Source organism: Halictus rubicundus, chromosome 9, assembly GCF_050948215.1.
Source record: "Halictus rubicundus isolate RS-2024b chromosome 9, iyHalRubi1_principal, whole genome shotgun sequence".
Lineage (NCBI taxonomy): Eukaryota > Metazoa > Arthropoda > Insecta > Hymenoptera > Halictidae > Halictus > Halictus rubicundus.
The window spans coordinates 16037679-16061214 of NC_135157.1; the positions used below are offsets into that span (position 1 = coordinate 16037679).

The 23536-nt window shown below is 41.1% G+C and overlaps 6 protein-coding genes across 9 annotated transcripts; 3 read left to right on the top strand and 3 right to left on the bottom strand.

The window, feature by feature from the left end:
• The first annotated feature begins 1921 nt into the window (after window positions 1-1921).
• Window positions 1922-5223, top strand: LOC143357037 (lactosylceramide 4-alpha-galactosyltransferase-like). The gene is made up of 4 exons (XM_076793198.1): window positions 1922-2197; window positions 3243-3639; window positions 3834-4044; window positions 4244-5223. The coding sequence occupies exons 1-4, from the start codon at window positions 1984-1986 to the stop codon at window positions 4511-4513; spliced, it is 1092 nt and encodes a 363-aa protein (XP_076649313.1). The 5' UTR covers window positions 1922-1983; the 3' UTR covers window positions 4514-5223.
• Window positions 5224-6282: 1059 nt separating this feature from the next.
• On the top strand, window positions 6283-8554 carry Srp54 (splicing regulatory protein 54). 3 transcript variants are annotated; one of them, XR_013082752.1, is made up of 3 exons: window positions 6283-6903; window positions 7044-8312; window positions 8422-8554. XR_013082752.1 is itself a non-coding variant. In XM_076793172.1 (3 exons), the coding sequence occupies exons 2-3, from the start codon at window positions 6648-6650 to the stop codon at window positions 8183-8185; spliced, it is 1398 nt and encodes a 465-aa protein (XP_076649287.1). In that variant the 5' UTR covers window positions 6283-6527; window positions 6604-6647; the 3' UTR covers window positions 8186-8393. The 3 variants fall into 3 exon arrangements, 2 of the variants coding, with proteins under 2 accessions (XP_076649287.1, XP_076649286.1); XM_076793172.1 differs by lacking the exon at window positions 8422-8554 and having other exon boundaries at window positions 6283-6527; window positions 6604-6903; window positions 7044-8393; XM_076793171.1 differs by lacking the exon at window positions 8422-8554 and having other exon boundaries at window positions 7044-8393.
• On the bottom strand, window positions 8326-10831 carry LOC143357030 (dual oxidase maturation factor 1-like). 2 transcript variants are annotated; one of them, XM_076793180.1, is made up of 10 exons: window positions 10317-10831; window positions 10189-10246; window positions 9921-10055; window positions 9751-9852; window positions 9541-9694; window positions 9257-9468; window positions 9056-9172; window positions 8762-8868; window positions 8575-8696; window positions 8326-8494 (listed from the first exon to the last, which is right to left on the bottom strand). In XM_076793180.1, the coding sequence occupies exons 1-10, from the start codon at window positions 10476-10478 to the stop codon at window positions 8383-8385; spliced, it is 1281 nt and encodes a 426-aa protein (XP_076649295.1). In that variant the 5' UTR covers window positions 10479-10831; the 3' UTR covers window positions 8326-8382. The 2 variants fall into 2 exon arrangements, with proteins under 2 accessions (XP_076649295.1, XP_076649296.1); XM_076793181.1 differs by lacking the exons at window positions 9257-9468; window positions 9541-9694.
• A 146-nt stretch (window positions 10832-10977) lies between these two features.
• Samtor (S-adenosylmethionine sensor upstream of TORC1) lies at window positions 10978-12247 on the bottom strand. Its single transcript, XM_076793203.1, has 2 exons — window positions 12110-12247; window positions 10978-11917 (listed from the first exon to the last, which is right to left on the bottom strand). Exons 1-2 carry the CDS (start codon window positions 12239-12241, stop codon window positions 11015-11017), a joined length of 1035 nt encoding a protein of 344 aa, XP_076649318.1. The 5' UTR covers window positions 12242-12247; the 3' UTR covers window positions 10978-11014.
• Window positions 12248-12352: 105 nt separating this feature from the next.
• Window positions 12353-13924, top strand: Ubc7 (ubiquitin conjugating enzyme 7). Its single transcript, XM_076793241.1, has 4 exons — window positions 12353-12479; window positions 12583-12664; window positions 13235-13353; window positions 13420-13924. The coding sequence occupies exons 1-4, from the start codon at window positions 12425-12427 to the stop codon at window positions 13677-13679; spliced, it is 516 nt and encodes a 171-aa protein (XP_076649356.1). The 5' UTR covers window positions 12353-12424; the 3' UTR covers window positions 13680-13924.
• Window positions 13925-14691: 767 nt separating this feature from the next.
• Window positions 14692-22527, bottom strand: LOC143357018 (uncharacterized). The gene is made up of 5 exons (XM_076793146.1): window positions 22425-22527; window positions 22167-22359; window positions 20135-21937; window positions 19380-19548; window positions 14692-19189 (listed from the first exon to the last, which is right to left on the bottom strand). The coding sequence occupies exons 2-5, from the start codon at window positions 22281-22283 to the stop codon at window positions 18795-18797; spliced, it is 2484 nt and encodes an 827-aa protein (XP_076649261.1). The 5' UTR covers window positions 22284-22359; window positions 22425-22527; the 3' UTR covers window positions 14692-18794.
• Window positions 22528-23536: the final 1009 nt, after the last annotated feature.

Here is a 23536-nt window from a genome sequence, read left to right on the forward strand (position 1 = left end):
CACAGTGCGACCAGCTTTGCAATAAAATGATTCGGCTCGATGATTAAAAATGTTTTGGGTATTTGTATGTTAAAAACAAAATTGTCAAACGATTATTCGTGGCTAAATCGGAGGACTTCAAAGGGGTCGGTAAATGATGCCACAGGGGGGTTGTAAATTCGATTCGATAGTGTCTATAGCGCGGGGAAAGTTATCGACTTACGCGCAGTGCTGGATTAAGGTCAATGCATATCTCACAGGCCGGCAAACCTGGCGGTTTTTCCCAGTTTATGCGAATTTTGGGGTCTGGGAGAGCCGCTTGAGAGGGTTCGAGAGGCTCGGAACAAAGGCACAGCGTGTCCTCTGCTAGCAAAACCCCAGGGGTTCGCAGGCCAATGCTAGAACATGTCGGGCTCGTAGAAAACATTCTCGACAAGAACGTTTTCCGCGAGCCTGACGGCTCGTGGCGTGGCGGCACGAAGGTAGAATGAACATGCTGTATTTATTTAATACTAAGTTTACGGGACCCGTCAAAATGACGGGTTCTAATATTTTTAATTTACGATTATTGAGATTGTGAAAATCCATATACGTGGAATTACTCAACAAACTTGTTTCCTTAGGTATATATTATTTAACCCTTTGCACTCGAAGCCATTTTAACTCTAAAACGAAACATTTTTTCCGACCTAGAACATTTCCCTTCTATATATATTTTTTCATGCTATACATACGAAAATGGTGCAATTTACTCGTAGAGTACTGAAATGTTTCGTAATTTTTTAAATACAAACAAATTTAATAATGTAAAAAATATTTTGAATAATGATACAGCAATTTTTAGTGGCGCCTTACAGTCGCCATTCGAGTGCTAAGGGTTAAAAACTGGCTGAAAACTTGGATAGACACATTCTTCTTATTTTTATAAAGTAATGTAAACTACTCGCTTTTAATGCTCCGTAAACCTAGTGTTAAAAAGCTATCAACCAGAACTTTTCATAGTTCGTCATGGTAATAAATGGGGAATACGTTGTTAAGGAATTTAAACGTTACAACAAACAAAATAGCAATTTATTACTACGCTAACAAAAAAGAAGGATATCACCTGACAATCTGTGCGGTGAAACAATTCGTCATTATTTATTTAAAAAGCTGTTAACTAGAACATTTCAGAGTTCCGACCTTTAGGGGCCCACTTGAAAGATTTTGAGACCCCCGTTATACAGGATCACTTTGACGGAATTTAGTGTGAACCTGTACGATTTTTTTTTAGACATTTTCGATAATTTACTAAGAAGTGTTTTTAACAGAAATTTACCATTTGTTTTTCGTATGCTCTAAGCAAGTGATTACTTTGCTTATTGGTTTATCCAGCACTACTCACACGATGCGCTAATTTATGCGACGATACTCATTTTAAAACCGGGAACGCAAAATGTTATCTAATCATGAGTGCCGTATGTTCTCTAATAATTTAGCTTCTGTCATATTTAATCGTCCCGTGGGTTATCTAAAGTTGCGAGTCCTCCAACATTTCGTCGCACTGTAAAGTTCTGTAATATCTAGTTGCACCGTAGGTTTTGTAAAAATGTCAGTTCTTCCCAAGGTTTCGCCTTGCTTGTGCTCAATCATCATCTACTAACAATTAGTCACCTAATTTGTAGTTTCGTATCTTATCTGTACTCCAAATGTATACTTTACGTATTCCATGACCCTACTGTAGACATAACGTTGCGAGTAAACGCAAAATTATGTGCATAAAGATTGCAACGGTTTTGCGTTTACGACAGCCGCTTCCAGAGAAGATTAAAATTGTTAAAGAAAGAAAGGATTTTTTACTTGCACCCTGTTTTTCTTTTTAAATATTTTTAGTTTTCACAAAGATCTATTATCGTTGCTATTGCATTCAGTATTAGGACAAAGGATAATTTATCGTTTACAGATCGCGCCAGAAAAGAGATGACAGGATCAGTGGTCGATTTGCTCAAACCGTTGTGATCACTCATGGTTCAGCCGAACCTAATCCAGGCGATGAAGATGAAGAAGAGGCTGGTGCTCTGCTTCGTCTGCGCCGTTACGCTTTTCCTAATCATGATCTCAACCGATAATGACTTCATCGAAAGCATGCCGTTCGTCAATCTTCGCGACTCTAGCGTCATCACTTGCTATGATTTCCCGAGCACGTCGAACAGTCTTCCGGATTTCGATCCAGAATCAGGTACGTCTCGATCCTCCATTTTCTTTTCAACAACACACAGAACTGTTCGACAATTGTCCGAACCGATCCTTGAAAACCGGCACTAGTCAAAATAGCTCATTTATTCGTTTATTTGTTTCGAATAATATCGAAACGTGTTTAAATATGGCGGAACGCGGTAGAGGGCTAACAGGGGAGGTCTAATTAACACGTTCGCGAACGATATAGCATTAATTTTAATTGTGATGCGAAGTGACATAAAATTCATACTGTCGCGAACGTGTTAAACGACTTCCTCACCGATAAGTCTTTTCTCCTAAAATCCCAATTATCAGCATGATAAAGGGTAAGCGAGCGGTGACACATCCGGTACATACTTGTAAACTACATTCGCCTTCGCAGTTCATGGGAACGTTTGAGTTTTGAGCAAACTAAACTCGATCTTAACAGTTTTCTAGAACAACGCGTTCGGCGTTAACGCAATACAGGGTGTCTCTGAAAAGCTCGGCGCTTTCACTCGACGCACCTGTGCCTCTAGTTCGCGGCACACCTGTAATTTATATTCCCTGTACGCGTGCCGACCTCCATTGACGAACGATCGCACGCAGCGGATTCACGATCGTAATAATTTAAAGTGTAATCGATACGAATCCTAGTTGCGCGACAGAATAATTCATGCTACGGCTAGCACGGTGGCTTGCATATCAATTTTCATTCGCGTGGCCGTCTGAACCCTCGATCGAACTAAATTACAGTCGATACTGAGAAAAAAAACTCTTTAATTATATCAGTTACGTATTACCAGACTGTGGACTCTACTCGTAATAAAATGAAATTGGCGAGACGCAAAACAGCAGGAAGACAAAAGGAATTTTGGGGCGTTTAATCGACATTGTTAGACAAATTTTTATTCGGTTCCTGTACCTTGCGATCGACCTAGAACATTTTCATTTTAGAAATCCACAGTCTATTAATAATCAAAGAACCTCGATCTATTTTCTGCGTTCCTGTACGATCGAAACTTTTTCTTTCTTCTTTCTTTGCAAAATACGTCGCTCTGCCGCAGAATCCGACAAGCCGATAGGGGACAGGAACATCTTCTTCCACGAGACATCATGCTTCGACGACGCCGGGCTGGTGTTGAACGCTCGGCAAGCTTGCGCCGTGGAATCAGCAGCGAAGATGAACCCCAGCATGAACGTCTACCTTCTGTTCCTCTCGCAATCGGGGATCTCGAACCGCTCGAAGGAGATGTTCAACCAGCTGCAGAAATATCCGAACATCAAGATCAGACGCATCTTTGCCGACGAGTACGTGAAGAGAACACCCTTGGACGAGTGGTACAAAGACGACGTGCTGAAGAAGAGTCGATGGCCGAGGAGCCACATGTCGGACATACTGAGATACCTGACCCTGTGGAAGTTCGGCGGCATTTATTTGGACTTGGACGTCGTCGTCACTACGTGAGCTAATCATTCTATTGTTCTTGATTTAAACTGATCAGTTGCAAATCCCTCCGACGTCAAAGCGAGACCAATCCTTACAATTAGAGTGACTGAGGTTGGGCTGTCACTGTAGATATTTATGCAAAACAAAAGTCAAAGTTGTTAATCGATCGAAATTTTCATTGTGTATTATTTCTGTGCAATTTGGACAGGTCCTTGGAGCGTATGACCAACTTCGCCGGAGCGGAGGATTGGGACAGTATCGCCGCCGGAATTGTAGGATTTGACCTAACTCCGACAGGTCGTCAGGTCGCTGACTTGTGTATTCACGATTTGAAGGCGAATTATCGCGGCAATATTTGGGGCAACAATGGCCCCGGAGTTATCACCAGGACGTTACAGAAAATCTGTTCCACGAAACTCGTGAGTATCGTTCTGATAATAATAGCTTTATGGGTTCAAACGAAATACTTATTCCTCTATACAGAGTTCTCGCGTTCTTTTGAAAGAAGTCGCTGTGAAGTGACATTACATCATCGACGACATTGCTAGGTGTCGGAACTTCAGCCGACACTTGTACTGTAAACATTGTTCTAATAGAATGAATGGTTCGACGATCCAGATTCGAGAAATGACCAGCGTTCGCTGTCAGGGCTTCAAGGTGTTCTCGCCATCGGCGTTCTACCCGATTCACTACAAGAAATGGCGAAAATACTTCGAGACGAAGGACAGCAACGCGACGATGAAAATATTAGGAAAATCGATGACCATCCACGTGTGGAACAAGCTGAGTAAATCGAAACCGATCCACGTGAACAGCAACGTCCCGTACGCCACCATCGCGAGGAAACATTGCCCGCTGGTCTTCAAGAATTGTGGTGACACGTTTTAATAAATTACGATCCGATCGCGGGTTATACTTTCCCATTAGTCCCACATAACATCGCGTGGGACTCGTCAATAGTAAATTATTTTGGGGGGGGGGGGACTAAAGTAAAATAAAATTAGGAAAATACATGACAAAGGAAACGAACAAGTACAACAAAAATGTAAATATGAGCGTAATTTCTTGACTTTGATGCTAAGCGAAGAGTCTTTTGTAGAAAATGTGAAAAAGAATAGTGCAATAATGGAAAGGGTCAGCTCTTGTAAAGTTAAGATATCAATAAAAAGCAATACTATTTTATATTTTACTAAATAATGTAGTGTTAGTCTCACACGATCGTTAGAGGCAAGGGCGGTCATTTTAATTCTTTTACGAGAATTAAAGATTTAATCAAAATTAAATCTGACGATTATACATAGGATAATTTATCATATTTTTATTATTATATTTATATTTAGCAATATAAATATAATTATAAATATTGTTATATACGGTGGATCGAAGGAAAATTGTGGACTGACAGAAGAGAGAAATATAGTTGGGTCATTAACAGTTATGTTTGACAGACTGACGATAGAAATTTTATTCGATGACGTTACCAGACTGAGAATGCATATCCTTAGTGAGTATCCTTAGAGTACCGATTACTCGAGTATTCATCATATCAATTATTGTTCGTTACTGCTGTTTCTTCGGCTTTGTTTGTTAACGATTTGCTGTGTAACACGATTCAGCGTCGTAGTATAGTGAAAAGAGTATTGCGAAACTGCGAATACTGTGCCAATACCCTGTCGAATCAGTATTAAACGAGAACGAAAGGATGTAAAAATCATATCATGCAAGTACAAATTTTTTAACGATCGAATATCGTTTACCATTTGAGCAAAATCCGGTTCAAACATTGAGTGCCACATGAGTAGCACTTAAATACCTTCTCAAGTATAAGTCTGAAACCATTACTTTCTTTCCCGAATTCTATCGGCTGACTTTGTACATATACTGAAAGATCAGTATCTTATAAATTACGAAGTTGTCATGCTCACACCAACGATTCTTCAGTATTGCGCATCAAGTTGGAGCGTTTGATTACTCACGTTTTTAGCTCAAACACGAATAAACTTACGTGCCTGATTTACAATTACTTTATACGATTGTACAATCACGTTTGTACTTTAGTCATTTGTACAGTAAGTCATAATATGTGATTTGTAAAATAAAGGCCTAAAGTGTTTATGCACACATGGATTTAGCACATTCTACTATTTCTGTCCCGGAAAATTTTATTTAACTCGGGGTTTTAGTGTCCCCACTTTTCTGCATCATCTTTTTAGCCTGGAACAGAACCTGCATCAAGTTTTTAGCCTGGATCAGATCCTACACCCACGGTAGAGAGGTTCCACGTTTAGCCTGGATCAGATCTCACATCCACGTTTAGCATGGAACAGAACCTACACCATCTTTTAGCATGAAACAGAAGCTTTACTGTGTGGGATCTGGTCCAGGCTAGAATTTAGTGCGGGAGCAGCTCTATATCGCAGGTATAAAGTCCTTGGGCGTGAGAGCTCTTATCTAATCTCTGCTACAGTCTGATCCCTCCCATTCTAAAAGAAGATAGGAACCAACAAATCTATAGAGTGTCGTATCTGTTCCACCACATCGTTCATGCCCAAACTGCTCACGATATTTTTGCGCGTGTTCCATTTCACCAACGTATTTATTACCGACAGTCGGTACTCTATTCAAATGCACTAATAGTGTGCACCATCTACCAATTCTTAGTTCGCGTCATAGCGACGTTCCAAAATCGTCGGGAGAAAAACGCGAAGAATGTAATGGAGAATTGCGTGTAGCCGAAGAACGCGCCGATCTGGAACGTTGCTTTTAGCGTGAGTCTGTTTCAACGAAGGCAAAACCGGCCATTGTTATTATGGTCGACCGTATTTGGTGGTAACGCGTCTAACGCGGCCACGTTTCCGTGCGACGGTGCGCGATCATATTCCGCACACAACACTATCCCTCGGTAAGCTAACCTCTCCGCGTTAGATCGAGAAATAACGGAGCAGAATTAACAGACAGAATGGCGGTGGGTTCGAAAGTGGTACAGGTGACGAATATCGCACCACAGGCGACCAAAGATCAAATGCAAACACTATTCGGTTACCTTGGGAAAATAGAGGATATCAGACTATATCCTACTATAAGGGACGTCGCAGTTCCTGTGCAGTCGCGTATTTGTTACATAAAGTTCCACGATCAAGGATGCGTCGCCGTTGCCCAACACATGACGAACACTGTTTTCATTGACCGTGCATTGATTGTGATTCCGTATCAAAATGGAGACATTCCAGATGAACAACGAGCCCTTGAGTTGACAAACAACGGTACCGTTGTCCCAGGTTAGTACCAATACCTCTACCTTACTTTAACATTTTCTCTTGCAGGAACAGCAGAACAAATCCACATAACATCAACACTATAATTTATATAAAACTCCATATTTTTATAAGAACGCATACTTATGATTATACTTTTTCAGGTCTCTACCCTTCTGAACCCAAGCTACCACCCAACTTTGTAAATGCGATTGAAGGAATTCCTCCGAATCACGTAATCACCACCATAGATCCAAAACTAGAAGCAAACGGTCTACCACCTTATCCTCATCTACCCGGTCACTTGGACAGCAGACGGATCGAAGAGATCAGGAGAACATTGGTCATAGCAAACTTAGACCCTTCTGTGACGACAGACGACCTACTTGATTTCTTCAGCAACAACAACGTGGAAGTGAAGTACCTGCGTATATGTTCCAGGGACTCGGACACTGAACACTACGCGTTGGTGGAGCTGTCTGAACAAGCGGCAGTAGTGTCTGCTTTGCTTTTGAATGGGAAAGCGATTCTGGATAGATGGATTAAAATTTATCATTCGACGCAAGCGATAGCCAAGCCGGAGGCGAAGAGCAATGAAGCAGCACAGAAGGAGATCGAGGAGGCAATGTCGCGAGTCAAGGAAGCCCACAATTTAATTTCGGCTGCGATAGACCCAATGATCGGCATGCTATCCAAGGACAAGCGTAGTCGCAGCGGTTCCCGCAGCCGGAAGTCCCGGTCAAGATCAAGGGGCCGCAGCAGACGGTCTAGATCGCGTAAACGTTCCCGTTCCCGTCACAGACGCTCTCGATCGCGCCACCGACGCAGATCACGATCCCGATCGAAGCGGTCAAGGTCCAAAGAACGCAGACGAAAATCCCCATCGCGTAGAAGAAGCAGTTCCCGCGGCCGTCATCGTTCACGCTCGCGATCCCGACGGTCCCGATCACGTAGATCACGATCGAGATCGAAGGACCGAAAGAAGAGGTCCCCGCGTCGAAGGAGTCGGTCACGGTCCCGCAGCAAACGCTCGAAATCGAAATCCAGACGATCCAGGTCGAAGTCCAAGTCTAGATCCTCCAAATCGAAGTACTCCGAGAAGTCCAAGGACAAAGACAAAGAGAGAAGAAGCAAAGACAAGTCAGATAACGGGAAGAAGAGCGACGGGGACAAGGCTGACAAAGAGAAGAGCGAGAAGAAGTCGAGCAAAGAGAAGAAATCCGAGAAGGAGTCGAAGTCCGAGGAGAAGAACAGAAACACGTCCGAGAATAGCGAAAGTAAAGAGAAAACAGAGTCTGAAACTTAAGCGCTGGCACATCCACGGTCTATCAGAGGTTCAATTTGTTAATTTAATAATATATTGCGACGCGTATTGCGATGCATTGGTCAATACATGGAATACAGGAATTTGAAACTTTCAACTTTCTGGAAATGTATGTACATACATGAAAAGATAACTTGTATCTTCATTCCTGTAGTAACGTAAAATAATACACACATTTTTCAAACCATCACTCTTATCCTCTTGACTTTCTTTGGTAGTTTTACCAACGGCTCAGATTCTCTCCTTTCTTTGTCGTAGAAGGCGACCTCGTTGGTAGGTGAAATCGACGCTCTAAAGAAAAAGTTGCTTATGAAACAATTAGTACTGTTAGTTCATTAACGAGTATATAGAAATATTTTTAATCAAATCACCTTAATAAGTCATTTATGTATATCGCTTCCGTTTCTTCTTCATTTGGAAGATTCATCGGTACAGGACATCGGAAAAGCGATTTTTGCGCATTTCTTATAGTTGATCTTCTTTTTAGTACCATCTGGTGTAAGTAAATTAAATGAAATTGTGGGTGCACATTTTATAATTTTCATATCTATCACTTACTACGCTGCTCTTTGAAGTAGATGCAGAGGTTCCAGAAATCGGCTTCAACTCCAATGCTACTTCGCCGAGTTCCTCGGATCGCATAACATTTTCCACCGTGCTAGACTCTGACCAAAAAAGTTAATACTAATAAAATTTTTAGTGAAACAATTTGTCAACCATTAATCCTTTACGTCTTGAATTATTAATTAACACTTATTATCGATTATTTAAATTCGGATAATCCAAATCAAAATTGAAAAAAAATACTTTCTGGACGTAAAGAATTAAATAAAAATTGATACAACTGCTTACCCATTACACATTCATCGTACTGGTTGAGCGGATTTGAGTCTAAAAATATGGACAATGCATCCGGATGCCGGAGGTCCATGTAAACTAATACCGCACCCAATAGTATGCATAGTGTGCCTAAAAGTGAAAACATTCAAATGTTACGGTGCTTCAACATGGCGGTAAATCCTTATTCGTACACGATATTCAAATTCGTTTTACTGCAACTGAAAGTCGTCCAAAAGTGTCGACCAAAATGCAGTCGTATAGTCGCGTCTTCGAAAGGTATAACAAGTGGCGATGGATTATGGACGAAAATCCAAACTGTGCAAGTTAAAATTTGCAAGCCACCGGTGAGCCAAAGAAAATAGGCCACGTATCGTCCCACGCTCTGTAAAAATATATTCGCCAATATCCACGAGGAAAATGCTGCCCTGTTTGATAGAAAACAATTTTAACATCCTAAAATCGTAACGTATTTTTTGAAATGTAGTTAAGACACAAACCACAGTAGAATATGACAATACCACCCAGCGGTACGGTAGAATCTACCGAATCGAATCCCTTCTCCGTCGATAACGAAGTATTCCACGACCAAAAGAATCGGGATCGGTGTCCCCCTTCTTTGAGCATCTCGGAAATTTCTTTGCAGAAGTCCAGCTTAAATTATAGATCTCTTGTATATTAGATAATAGAAATTTTTATTAATTTCGTACCTTCTGGGCCGAATCCAAATCTGCCTTGATCCCACGTCCACCAAAACCTTTCATTATAGTTAATGGTTTCTTTTTCGAGCGGAGTTCCTTGCTTGCCCGTTCCTAACATCAATTCAATGTAATTGTATCGGAATTAATTTGTTCGGTTATTTATTCTTATTGAAACATACCTCGCAATGTAACGTTCAATGACCGCAGGCCTATCTTCAGGCCAATCAGAGCATCGATCTCATGGCCATCACCAGCTCTGTAGGGTGTTTTAGTTCTTATGGTGCTCACCTCCCATTCTTGACCGAAATTATTCACTGCGAATTTGATCATCCGTGAAATTCACTTATTTCTATAATACCGCAATTTTTCCAATGGAACTTTCTTAACAGAAAATCTCGGATACATTTTCTTGTACTTGTAATAAATTATGTATAAAGCGATTCATACCGAGTAACGAACATCCTATTGTTAAGCTGAGCGTCACCTTAATGCACATATAAATGCTCTGGACAAATATTTTATTCGTAATTATTCTTTCTACAAGTCGTTACGTATCTTAAAATTTAGTTGATTACCTGTCTTTTCTTGTAACTCGGTATAATACACAAATAAGAGATTCCTATGATAACGAAGATTGCGATAATGATCGTTTCTGTTACATCCAAAATGACCGGAGTCTCGTTCGGCGAGTAACGAGACGGAAAACTACCTTCTCTTCCGAAATTGAAGAACCCCATTTATTATAAATTGAAATCACACAATGTTCCTGTTGAAATGAACGAGCACTCGCAATTGTCTGGTTTCTCTTTCCGCTTAGGCCAAATGTATTTGGACACGAGCATCCTGATGATTCATAAGTCGGAAGTTTCTTATCCTGGTCTCTTAATTGTTCCGCTAAAATATCACATATCTTGCTTTACAGTAAATAACAGCCTTCTTTTATTGAATTCTTACATTATTTTTATTACTGCGATAAAATAAAAAACGACGAATCCGTATAGAAAAACGAATTACGTAATTCTAAGTTTAGTACATGTTAGTATACCTTATTCTAATTAACTAACTTTTATTCTAAATAAAAACTAATAGAAGTACTACATAGTGTTCTAATAATCGTGTATAAATTCTATACAAATTGGAGCACAGAGTTTGAATTTCCCGCTCAGCGGGAGCTACCGTCGCTCCATATTGAATTCGCTAATTCCCGCCAAACATTCAAACGATGAAACAAGCGAGTATCGACAAAATTTAGAGGTTTATTCAGGTACAAAAACTATGTCTCATCGAAAGGTAATTCATTGAACATACAAGTCATTTCTTCTTCATTGTACATTTGTCTTTCTTCTTGTTTATCCTCACAGGAAATATTTCGAAAATCTTGAGGAATAAAAAATGCTACATCATCCTGATACAAAGGATTATTTTCAGGTATCGTTTGCATATTCGCCCACCTCATTGCAACCTGTTTAAATATACATTTTCTGAAGACGAGACAGTGTATATGTCTCAATTTTTCGTATTTGATTCTCATAAATCCTAATTTACTTAATACGTATCTCCACGATTTGATAAGTTTTGCGTTTGCACCGACGTGCTTTGAGTCAGGACTAATGATTAAAAGTATTCCTCCAGGTTGCAGGAGATCATATGCTTTTTTACAGCAAATGTATCTTTGTTTCGGACACGGTAAATATTCCAAAAACAGTGAGAATACAACAACATCATACGAATCCTGTGGTAATTGCAATAATTCATGCTTGTCAGCTGAAAAACGTTTCTCCTTTCCAACATTAACATTCAGAAAGTCGCAGCATAATACTTTCTCGGGAATGCCATTTAAATCTATCGCAGTTACATCAAACATATCCAGAGTTCCAAAAGGATTGTAACAACTTCCTACATCTAACAGTATTATTTTCTGAGTAGGGTCTACAAAATTTCTACTTTGTAAACCATTATTTACAGGTTGTTCATCCTCAGTTTGTATGAAATCTACATTTATCTTCTCCATGATATCTTTTTCTCTCTCATTGTACTTCTGCAATCCACCATTCAGGAAATACTCTTCGCATTGAGACTTCACCCATTGCACTCTGCAGAGAGTTGCATTATCTGAAGTCAAGTTATTTTCCAGCCAGTATGTGGTTGCCAGTTTGTGCATGGAAGATGCATATTTCTAAAACATAAACAGGATCAAGAGAATCCTAAAAACTGAAAAACCTTGTGTTAAATTCATGGCAGTTGACCACAATTTTTTCCCAAAAAATAGAAAAGTTAAAGGGAAATTTGTTCAGCACTGTGAAATAGATCATAGGGCAATGGATTAATTGAAAGTGAAAAGATCAATTTCTTCGAAGAAATAATGCACCTGTAAGATATCTTTACGGGTTACGTGTCGCTCCCACGCGATCTCAGGCCCGTAACTTTGGGCTTCTTCTCGCAACGTGGCATGAGTAGCTTTTATAATATCCGCTAAATATTTATGTTCCTCTGTCGCCATTTAAATTGCGAGTCGCGCGAGAAGATTCTTTTTGGAATCGTGCGAGAAGAACGGAACTCGTTCTGCTTCTCGTGCTGAGCAAAACTCGAGCACATACGTATGTATGTAAATGTCGACGACCCTTGACGTGTTAACCTAAATGCTCGTCCGTCGACGTTCTGACAAATAACGTCATTGATTCCCATGATCAAAACAATGGCTGGTTCCGCGCTAAGACGTTTAATGGCAGAATACAAACGTGAGGATCCGATTTTCGATTACAGACATTATGTAAACTATCTTGTTTTTATTCTCGCTCGTTTTTGGACAATAATGTAACAGGTAAACCGCAACATTTACAGAGCTAACCTTAAACCCGACCGAAGGTATTATCGCTGGACCGATTAACGAGGAGAACTTTTTCGAATGGGAAGCTTTAATCACGTAAGCAATCATTTTATAAATTACTTTACACTGCTTACAAATATAATATTCATCATTCTGGTATTTTTTTTTTTAAATACGGGGCACCTATCACTTTACCAAACGGCACTTAAAAATGTAAAACGTTGTTTTTATCGGTTTTTACATAAATCGTAAGTGAAATTTTCAAATTTACTCGTGGGTCAACGTGCATTTTTTAAATGGAATACCATATTTTTGTTACCACACGATGAAACAGCAAAAAAGTGCGAATTTGAAATTCTACTTTCAAGTGACCTTGATTGGATGCAAGCTCATGATGCAGAAAATGTGAAATCGTGTATGAACATTTCAAAAACTACATTCTTAATCAAAGCGTTTAAAACAATGAAAAACAGCTCCATTCTTTACAAATTTTGTGCCACGTATGTTATAAATTATACTTATTGGAATTTAGTTTATTTCTGTCAGTTATATGATAATGAAGCTTTCATTTCGCACTATAATCTAGTTAATTTTAGTGTTTTAAAGTAATTCCATAGTGTCGTTCACCGGTGACCACCATTTAATATCGCTGCTTGATATTTATAGGGGACCAGAAGGAACATGCTTCGAGGGTGGTGTGTTCCCAGCCAAGTTAATATTTCCTCCGGACTATCCCCTGAGTCCACCAAAGATGCAGTTCACCTGTGAGATGTTTCATCCGAACAGTAAGCCTCTGACAATAAGACCGATATGAAAGAAATTCTAGGGTAGTTACGACAATTCAATTTCAGTTTACACGGATGGTAGAGTCTGTATAAGTATACTGCACGCACCTGGCGACGATCCAATGGGTTACGAGAGCAGTGCGGAAAGATGGAGTCCAGTTCAAAGCGTGGAGAAAATATTGCTAAGTGTAGTGAGTATGTTAGCGGAGCCGAACGACGAAAGCGGAGCGAATGTCGACGCTGCTAAAATGTGGAGAGAGGACCGGCCCGAATTCGAGAGAATCGCTCAGAAACTAGTTAGGAAAAGTCTAGGTGTCCTGCCTTGAATTAAAATGTTTCGAACGAAAACAGAACTGTAATTTAAAAAAGTCACACACAAGTCAGTGCAACGTACGTGTTATGTTTAAAGGTAATATAATTTTATGTGAACTCGATATTATTTGTTTTGCGCGGTACGTGTTCTTGTTGAATGCAAAAAAGTGGTTGCCGACCAATAATCTCAAAAAATGTATTTTATTTTCAACATTGCAGTACAAACATGGGTAATCAAATACATACGCATTTGTTTACACGTAGAGTATATTCCATTACCATTAATAAATTAATTGAAAACAAGAGTTTAGCCTTCTCCTGCTCTCGCGAGGCATAATCGCGATAATTCAATCACGGAAACGATACTGAGTGATCTTTGTCTAACAATTTGTCATTCGATTATTTTACTATAATGTTGAAAAATACATTGTTACATTTTGCGGAGAGTCACATTATCTTTAAGCAGAGAAAAATGAAACTGGAGTAATATTGTAAATGAACGTATTTACGAGTATCTGTGGGGTGTGACAGGGTTTGTATACTTAAACGGAAGGGGTGTGACGAAAAATTAGGTTTATTATTGACTTGTACGCTAAATAAACGGCGAAGCTTAACGGAGGAATCGCTCGGATTGAAAACTGTAGATGTTTTACTCGGGTTTCATTTTTTTTTTGTCAATGTACATGATAACTTAAAGTTCCACCGAAGAAATCTTATGCACTTTTCAAAGCATACTTTCTACTGCCTTAAGTATTTACAAAATGAGAAATTGTCATATTTATGTTTCTGATTATCGTGCATCCCTCACTCTAATAATCATCGAACTTGGTGATAAACTATATTAGACTAGAATAAATAAATTATGCAACGCGAACAACCTGTTTCTACAAGAAACAATTGTTAACCGTTGTTCAGAGAAAAATGTAGCTATAAAGAGCTTGCGCATCTTTTTAGACGTTGTCTCTTACGGTCTAAAAGAATCGTGTCTGGACCCTCGAAAAAGATAAAAAAAAATAAATACAACTGTTCGGAAGTAAATTGATATTTATTAGTAAACAATACTGAAGTCCAACTTAAAATGCAATGTTTATGACTAGCACTTGTCAATTATATATAACAAACAATAGTTAAGATCGATGTACCAATATGTCATAGACAAAGTACAACATTGCACCTGCGTCTTCTTTGTTATATAGTACAGTTCTCTCGTTTATATTCCACTTTGTTTCATCTAATTTGATAAAAATTGAACATTTCAAAAACAAGCGGTACAAATAACATCGTACTAACGAAACATAACAAATATCGATTGCACAAGCAACACTAAAAGGATTTCAAACGTTCAAGAGCCTACAGGACAATGCTGTACAGTGAATACAGTTCTAAACTTTGGTATACAACAAAGAAATTACTCCTCTATGCCAAGTTCATCTTTTGCAAAGAGATCGATTACGATCGGCGCGCGTGTCTAATTAAATACATACGAACCATACATTTTCACAACCTGATACAAAGGTGTTTTCTATTTAGAAGAATACTTACACTTTAAAAAATTTTCTTTATACCCCTGATCGTCACTGGCTTCTTTCCCACCGCATGGAAAATGTACAGTTTAATTAGAAGCTTTTATGCATTAACAATAATATCACATTTCTCGTAGAAGAAGTGTACATTGAATTCAACGCTTTTGCTATGCTCCCGCAGTTCGGGGGCATTATAAAAATACAAAACTATTCGATGACACACTTCCTTGCACGCAATTATGCAAATAAGACAAGAAGAAAAGAAGAAGAAAAAAGAAGAAACATTTTTCCCTTTCTTTTTTTTCCCTCAAACGTATCGTTTTACTCAAAGACGCTTGGCATAGAATCCTCATAGTGTTTTGTTCTCTCTCGCTCTCTCATTCTCTCTATCTCTCTCTCTCACTTTCCTTTTTATAACATTAACGTTTAATGATAGCAAGATGTAATTTAAATAAAGCATCGACGCTTCCCAATAAACGCTAAATTTCCTCACAAGAATACGGTATGTGCAACTTATATTAAATGTAAAATACATTTGTTATAAAATGGTACTAATTCTGCTCTATATACCTCCCTCTGCGGCTGAGGTATCGTGGTGCCTTTAACCGTTAATTATTTGCACATGTTTTACATTATGTTTAGATTCATCCTTAGACTTAGATCTTGTCAGACGACGATCCGTTAATTAGTTAATCGTATTGCAAAATCTACCACGTGAATATTGAGTATAAAATTTGTTACTTCTTTTTTTTTTGTTATTATTTTATTTTTCTGTAGTACTGCAAAAGTTCACGGAAAGAAAAGGGACGGTGCGAACGAAACAGGGGCGAAAATTCTGCTGAGCAATATTGTGTACCGTGGCCTTCGCTACACCGTCGTTTCGTGAAGCTGCACAGGACAAGGAGAAACGGAATTTGGAAAAACGTTTAGCACAACAGCTCCTAGCGTAAAAGGTCTCCTAGGTCTAGCGCAACAAAAAACATCCCCCATCAGCTCTACGAAATAACGTCCCCAGAAAATAGTTGTCGCAGAACTTTTCTTCCGTCTAAAAACAGCTCTGGAAGTTCTGGTAAATCAAACAGAGAATTTAGTAGCACAGCAAAACTAATTCAGTACTAATTCTTTGCCAGTTCTTCGCCAGTGGCGGATTTATGCTTCTGCTGCCTAGAGGGATACCCCCTTAAGCATTCTCACTATTCTTCAGTTATGGGGGGAGTTAGATACTTGCATTCTGCATTCCCCTCCTGTAGGCTTTAAATGATTTCTTGTAATTTCATACAACGTCATTCAAACATGTTATTTTTAAATTGGTTAACATTTTCATTTATTTGTTTTCATTGTTGTGGCTCGTGCCTTTGGTATTTTTTCAAAAATTTGCCGCCCTGGGCTAAATCCGCCACTGTTCTTAGCTGGTACGGTTGTATGCTACGAATTTGGTACAGCACAAGCTCAGCCAGCGAGAACTTAGCGGGTCAACTGTACAGACGAGAAACGTACTCAAAGTGAATCTATGTATTTACATAGAGGCGAGAACGCATATATCTACGCTCCCAGAAAGCTATCAGTGGAACACAAGAGAAAACGAAAGGCATATAATCGGCCAGAAAGTACGATTGATGCTCGGATGAAGATACTTATACACAGCGTTAATGATTCCATTAGTTCGTTGAATATTTCCTCTAAGTTAATCAGTCTGTGGCAGCTACGTCTAAACTTAAAAACGTGACACGACAACTGGATGAATCAATTCGTATTGAAAACGTTTTCCTACGGTTAACAGACACAATAACTGATGTTTCTTATTTTTTTGCTTGCTTTATATACGCCAGAATATATCTTAATGTAAATGTTAGCCTACCGCCCTTCCGCCATAATTGCTTGTACGTGTATCAACGTTCAAAAAACGATTCATCGACCTCGCGTTGATCGCCCCGACGAAATTCGAACGTTGAATGCAAGATATAGACTGACTATATTCGTATTCCCTTTCGTTTTAGCTACATTGAAACGCGTGTTTCTTATAGCGATCAGTGTACAGAGCCTGCCGAGCGAACCCGAACATTCCGAGCCAATGAGAATTGCTGGGCGGGACCGGAGAGAGATCGTACGCCAATGGCGGTTCCTCCAGAGCAAAGGGGGTGGGGCAAAGTCCGTCCACAGCCCCTGCGAACTTCCGAGCTCGCTTAGCAGACCCGTGACGCGTAATTTGTAATAGTTAACTGTAATCTGTGGTTGTAGCCAAGGCATTCCGGGCGTGTTAAACCAACATACAAATATTTTCCAAGATCTTACGAACAGTAATCTTTTTTTTTTTAATGGAATGACAATCAAATGTATCAAATTCTACGTAAAAATGTATTGACCTTCATATGTTCTAAATCTAATAGTTAACGAGATATTATCGAAATAATTTTCAATGCAGTATGTATTTACTTTAAAGCTAGAATTACGCTAATTGTTGTCGGTTTCATAATCTACGAGGTACCGCCTCTACGTACGTTGCTTCAACATACCTTGGATGGATTGGCAACAACCACAGATTACAGTTAATCATTAGAAATTGAATAATCTCCGGCGAACAGACGATTCGTTAACGAGTATTTAATGGAAGCGAATGCATTCACCATTCCGATATCTGATTCCAAATAGCAATGTTTAGGGTATATGGCACTCAAGAAGGAGTTACTCGATCGCTGCGTCAATATATACGAATATTACATACATATGCTCGTCGCGTTATAGAATTGCAAGTTTTACGTTAAAACGAGAGACAGGAACTGAAATCGAATGCAACAAGTCTCGAATCCCTCGGAATTCGTTTCACGGCTAACCGCGTGTCGAAAAGCAACGATGGAGAAACGGGTAATTTATATTTATATATATATATATATATATATATATATATATATATATATATATATTTATCTGTGCATTGTTTAATGGAATCATGCGAACGCGAATTCTCGAATTCAATTTTCATTTCACGTCGGTCTTTAAATACTTCTTTGCTTCCTTTTTCTTCTAGCACTTTTATGCAAGTAACTACGGTCGTTTATAGTTCTATATACGAGCTGCGTGGAACGGATTATCCTTCTTCTCGATAAGATGACGTACATTTTGTGTGTGTGTGCGCGCGTGCGTGCGTGCGTGCGTGCACGTGTGTATGTGTTCTCGATAATTGAAATTCAATGGAAACGATACACGAAGAATCGGCTACTTCGAACGTTTACGTTACGATACACAGTGCAACAGAGTCGTATACAGGTCTTGCATTCCAAGTTCACCTTTTTGCAGATCGTATTCGGCGTTTTGCAAACCGAAATCGCCCTATTGCAAATCAAGTATTCGTTCAAATTGCTTCGAAAGGCTTGCAGAAGAGTTAATTTCGAAAGTTACTTTCGAGCGGAAAAATGTAAATGTAATCTACAAAAGGATTCCTTTTCAGTGCAGTACCTGTATCGCGGAACTGAACATGGTGTGGTCGAAATGTAATCGCGGTAACGCTTCGAGAGCTTGTTTTTCAACGACTCTAACCGTTACCGTGCTCGAACCAATAAGATACTCAAGTATTTTACAACGATGAACGAAAGGTTACACGCTTGTACCTCACGATAGGCCCTGCGGAGTGAAACAAATCTTTTCTAATTCACCGGTGGACGAGCTAACGGGGGACTCGGCCCTGTCGTCTTGCTCGGCTAATTGTTCGCTGTAGTAGTGCGGCGTGCTCAGATAGTCGATCAGCCGCCGTGGCAGAGGTAGAGTCGGAATTAGATCCCTGCGCACCATCTTCAGTATAACAAACCTGCAGGTATGCTGCAGGCTCTGCACCTGCTTGAACCGCGACACCGGGTGCAGAAGCTGTACGCGCATTGGCCCCAACACTGGACGACGATGCAGAAAAAACAGGTATCGTCCGCTGCGAGAATGCTCCACCGCATTCTCGATGAAGTCGACGATCGTGTGGGATTTGAATTTCGTGCAGCTACCAAAGCTGAAGTTACCTGCGCGTAGGAGAACGAACATTAGAGAACGCAATAAACTATTGTTAGCTTCTACAGGTTTTCCACACTCGAAATTCACCGTTTTGCTCTGTAAAAGGGTACAATTTCGTTTGTGCAACAGTTCATTTCGAGTGCGAAACCTGTATAATGCTGTAAATTGAAAAAGTATCTCTGACGACTGGGAACTTACCCTGGTCATGCTCTATTCTCACGTGTCGCACGCAACTGTTAAGTCTAAACGATAGAGAGAAAATATAATGGTCGTCGCTACTGTCGCGCACAATGAATGACCCATCTGGCTCATTGGACAGTATCTTTTCTGCTGCTTCGCCGGATATTGGGCCCCAATACCAACCGTACTGTTTCAAACATAATCAGTTATTTCCAGGTCTTGGTCCGAACAGGATCTAGTCACAATCTGGACAACCTTTAGAACGATGGCCAATTCTTATTATACATATACACAAATTTACTTGTCCAGTTTATGACCATTCCTTGGAACTATCTGTATCGTAATTAGCGGAATTACCAGGAAGGACTTTTCAGGACTTTCAGCCCAACCTGTATCACTTATTATCAAAGTGCGGATTTTATGCATTTGCTCTAGTTATATTAACACTAGGTTTACGGAGCACTAAAAGCGACTATTTTACATTACTTTATAAAAATGAAAAGAATTTGCTGCCCAAAGTTTTAGCCATTTTGTTTTAATAACACATACCCAGAGAGATAAATTTGTTGAATAATTCCTCATGGATGTGCCTTTAGAATCTTAATAATTGTAAATCAAAAATATTAGAACCCGTCATTTTGGCGGATCCCGTAAACCTAGTGTTAAAAAAATATATATCTTGGTAATGGTGTTCCCATAACAAGTGGATAAACTAAGTGAATGCATAAAACCCGGGACTCGGTGATCGCTCTGTAGAAATTTGGATGACGTACATCTTTGACTTTCTCGATGCTCGCTGCGAAATCCATGCTGGTGTCTTCGGCAGGCTCGTCCTCGAGTTTCGGCGCAGGTGCCGGCATCTGTGGTATGGAAGTCGGGCTCTCGCAGGGTTTCGACACCATGGTGGTGAGCGCGTCCTCCGCCTGTTCCACGCTGGCGACGTGGCCGTTGGTTTTCGGCAACGGCGGCAGGGCTCGCTTAAAGAAAGGTAGCTTTTGCGCGGAGGGGTCTACCTCCGAGGTAGTGTTATTATTATTAGCATGTTGGTCAGAGTCGACGCCCTCCTCCTCCTCGACGATTTCACCCTGTACAATGCTGTTCCGTTTCTCAACGAAATGATCCGGCGAGCCTAATCGTCTGAATCTGAAGATGTTGCAGAGCGTCTGCTTCAGATTCAACGAGAAGTTCCGCTGGCTCTTCTTGATCTTCTCCCGTTCCGAGTCGACCTTCTCCTTGTGCGGCTCCTCTTTCACCTTTTTATGTTTAATACTAACGAACGTGTTCTTTTTATGCTTCTTAACGTTACCATTATTATTGTTATTGTTATTATTATTATTATTATTGTTATTGTGAATCAGTCCGTTGCTATTTTTGTTCGAGATTGGTATGTCGGTCGACGAGTCTGTATGCGGGTTGCTATATCTATTGTTATTATTTACACTAATACCTTTCGGCATCGCAAGGTGTATAGGCGTGTGACTGATCGGCGCCTTGTTATCGCGTTTCAGTTTGTTTTCACTAGAATCACTGGAGCTCGAGTAGAGGGTCTGCAGGTACTGGCGCACCTCGTGCAGAGTCATGTGAATCGGCTCGCCGATGTTGTGCATGTGCCCGTTGGACGTCCGATTACCGTGCCGGCCAGACGTCCCCGGGACACTGTGGCGTTTACCGTTCCCGCTCTCGTTGCAGCAAACGTCCGACAGAAGTCTCTGGGACTTGATAACGTGCGTTATAGCTCGTGGCTTGCCGCAGTAATGCCTCGCCTGTTGTATGTGCGCCTCTAGCTCGCTCTGGGAGCTGGCGGACACGTTTCTTCTTCTCTTGCGATGGTGTCTGTGCCGTTTCGGCCTCTGCGGGGTCCTGAGGTCGTGCAGGGGCCTCACCACGTCTATCGGGACCGTGTAGATGTCCGAGTCGAACGGCACGTTGTACATGTCGCTTATCTCGCTGGTCGTCAAGACGTCGTGCGACATCGCGGACGTTATGAAGCTGCTGTCGTCCGCCTTGTGACTCAATCCCGAGGTGTTGATAGAGTTGTGGGAACTGGACAAGCGGGAAGAGGCCAGGGAACACCGTGAGTTCGGACGATTCAGCGTGTTGTAAGGAGTGATCAGCGTGGTGGCGCCCTGGCACGACGACGGCGTCAACAAGTCCGTCGCCCAGAATCGTTTAGGGTTGTGCACGCTACGCGTTACCACCGGTATGCGGGTCGTAGACGGCGCTATTCTACCTTCCGGCCACGATATTCTGCACGATATTATCAATGCCTCCTCGATCATCGACTGTACCAGATTCTCCGCGTAATCGTCTATCAGCTGTGGAGCTTTCTGTCGCATTAGTCGCGCGTAGCTAAGGATCGGCGCAGACGAGGACTCGGAGTTCGGAGGCGAGGGACTGTCCTGGAACTCTGGTGGAGGCTTAATCGCCACGTCGACCACTTCCACTTCCAGTTTCCCGTCGGCGTCTGGCCAGCCTGGTCCTTTCTTCAGCGTGTTGAAGTTCTCACCGCACATGCCGTCGGAATAGTCGAAAGAATCTTGAGACAAAGATTTGCTTTCTATGTCGCTCTCTTGCATCTACGGCAAACAATTCATGGTATTTCGGGCGTGTACCGGAGCAAACTATAGATTTTATGCGAATCTTAAGAACGTTTTGTGAAACATTTGCCCCATTTGGAACATCTGTATCTTATTTTTATCACAAGCAATCTTTAGTCGTTTTTCCTTGGGATTTGCATAACAATCCATAGTTCTACTTGCATGAATATTCACAGCGTACAAACGGTGTATCAGGGAGAAGTTATACCTCGATCGCAAGATGCGCTCGTACAGAATCGCTAGAAATGGACCCTCCAATTCCACTGCTACCAAGATCACTGAGAGGTCCAGTAGCGCTTAGCGAACATGACGGTGGAGAGTCCATCTCAACGCTTGTGAATTTATGAGGTTCGCTGAAGCATTTATAGTAGCCAAAACTTCTGGAAGTTCCACATTGTCCCCTACAAGAATCGCCGTAACATTAAAACTTACATTCTCCTTGCCGACCATCGTAAAACATCCTTACCTGAAAATAACAATTACGGACAATACACAAGTGCGTCACGATCCCCATGTTTGCATACGTGCTTGTACTTTTCGCATGGTCCATTATGAATAAGAAACTGTGAACACATTCAGAAAGCATACATGTTACAAAGTAATCTCCGTGAAAAAATTTCGAAATAGGAAATGCAATCATCGTCTACCGATTGAAATCTGCCTTCTCTTGGCAAGAGAGTCTCAGAGGTTTAACCCTCGCACGATAAAGGCTGGGTCACTGGAGACCCGGGTCCCGATATGCTCCTCAACGTACGCACGTCTAACTCATCCTTAGAAATGAAACATTTCGACACGTTTCCCTTCATCGAAAGACGTCTCTCCCCGCAGGAGAAAATAATCGAGTAACAAAACCGATCTCGAGACGCGATTTTCTGTCCTTCGAGGGCTAACCTCCGGATTCCCTAATCGAGTGACGTTACTCGTTCGCGGAACGGCGAGTCAGGAGTGATAAGACAGATCGCGAGGAAACGATATTCTTAAATAGAGAAGTATTTGCCACTGTCAAGAGATACGTGACGTAAAGTCAATACGTCTCGTCGGGATCGTTGCACAATCGGATTTCGACGCACGTTGCCCGAGCAGGGAGCGTATATCTGTCTGTCCGCCGGTGTACGGTGTATGATTCACCTTCGAGCCGTCCGGAACGCGAAATGTTCGAAATATCTCGATCCAAAGTGCATGCCGTGCGAGAGGAGCGCTTCAACGGGTCCCGGCAAGGCCGATGTTTGCGTCCCGGATAGTACGCGATCCTCGGACTAGGTTTGACGTTTCAGAGCAGAGGAAAAATTCGATTTTACATACTGGCCCCCGTCTCTGCTAGATTACTCGCGGCTAGGTCGTATGATCGTCACGTAATTCCCTTGGACTCGGCGGCTCGTCGGGGACAGGCTCATCGTTGTCACATAACGGCCGAGCGGGACTGGGCAAATCGATATTTAAAAGACAGAAACGCGGATCCCTCGCGTTACGGTTGACTCCATGATGTCAGTCCCGTTCCCGCATTCCGTCTGTCACGCCGTGGAAGAGTTCCCATTCGAGTACTTTCCGGGGATGGGGATCGACGATGCGTTTCGCGAA

Bases quoted from the DNA above. Each gene is read 5' to 3' on its own strand.
- LOC143357037 (XM_076793198.1), top strand. From the start codon at position 1,984: ATGGTTCAGCCGAACCTAATCCAGGCGATGAAGATGAAGAAGAGGCTG. The intron at 3,640-3,833 runs GTGAGCTAATCA...CAATTTGGACAG, and splicing joins TTGGACGTCGTCGTCACTAC to GTCCTTGGAGCGTATGACCA. The intron at 4,045-4,243 runs GTGAGTATCGTT...TCGACGATCCAG, and splicing joins AAATCTGTTCCACGAAACTC to ATTCGAGAAATGACCAGCGT.
- Srp54 (XM_076793171.1), top strand. From the start codon at position 6,585: ATGGCGGTGGGTTCGAAAGTGGTACAGGTGACGAATATCGCACCACAG. The intron at 6,904-7,043 runs GTTAGTACCAAT...ATACTTTTTCAG, and splicing joins CAACGGTACCGTTGTCCCAG to GTCTCTACCCTTCTGAACCC.
- LOC143357030 (XM_076793180.1), bottom strand. From the start codon at position 10,478: ATGGGGTTCTTCAATTTCGGAAGAGAAGGTAGTTTTCCGTCTCGTTAC. The intron at 10,056-10,188 runs GTATGAATCGCT...TCAAATTCGCAG, and splicing joins AATAGGATGTTCGTTACTCG to TGAATAATTTCGGTCAAGAA. The intron at 8,697-8,761 runs GTAAGTGATAGA...TACTTACACCAG, and splicing joins CTACTTCAAAGAGCAGCGTA to ATGGTACTAAAAAGAAGATC.
- Samtor (XM_076793203.1), bottom strand. From the start codon at position 12,241: ATGGCGACAGAGGAACATAAATATTTAGCGGATATTATAAAAGCTACT. The intron at 11,918-12,109 runs GTGCATTATTTC...TTTATGTTTTAG, and splicing joins CCCGTAAAGATATCTTACAG to AAATATGCATCTTCCATGCA.
- Ubc7 (XM_076793241.1), top strand. From the start codon at position 12,425: ATGATCAAAACAATGGCTGGTTCCGCGCTAAGACGTTTAATGGCAGAA. The intron at 12,480-12,582 runs GTGAGGATCCGA...CAACATTTACAG, and splicing joins TTTAATGGCAGAATACAAAC to AGCTAACCTTAAACCCGACC. The intron at 13,354-13,419 runs GTAAGCCTCTGA...ATTCAATTTCAG, and splicing joins TGAGATGTTTCATCCGAACA to TTTACACGGATGGTAGAGTC.
- LOC143357018 (XM_076793146.1), bottom strand. From the start codon at position 22,283: ATGGACTCTCCACCGTCATGTTCGCTAAGCGCTACTGGACCTCTCAGT. The intron at 19,549-20,134 runs GTACGTCATCCA...TGTTTGAAACAG, and splicing joins GCATCGAGAAAGTCAAAGAT to TACGGTTGGTATTGGGGCCC. The intron at 19,190-19,379 runs GTAAGTTCCCAG...TCCTACGCGCAG, and splicing joins GAGAATAGAGCATGACCAGG to GTAACTTCAGCTTTGGTAGC.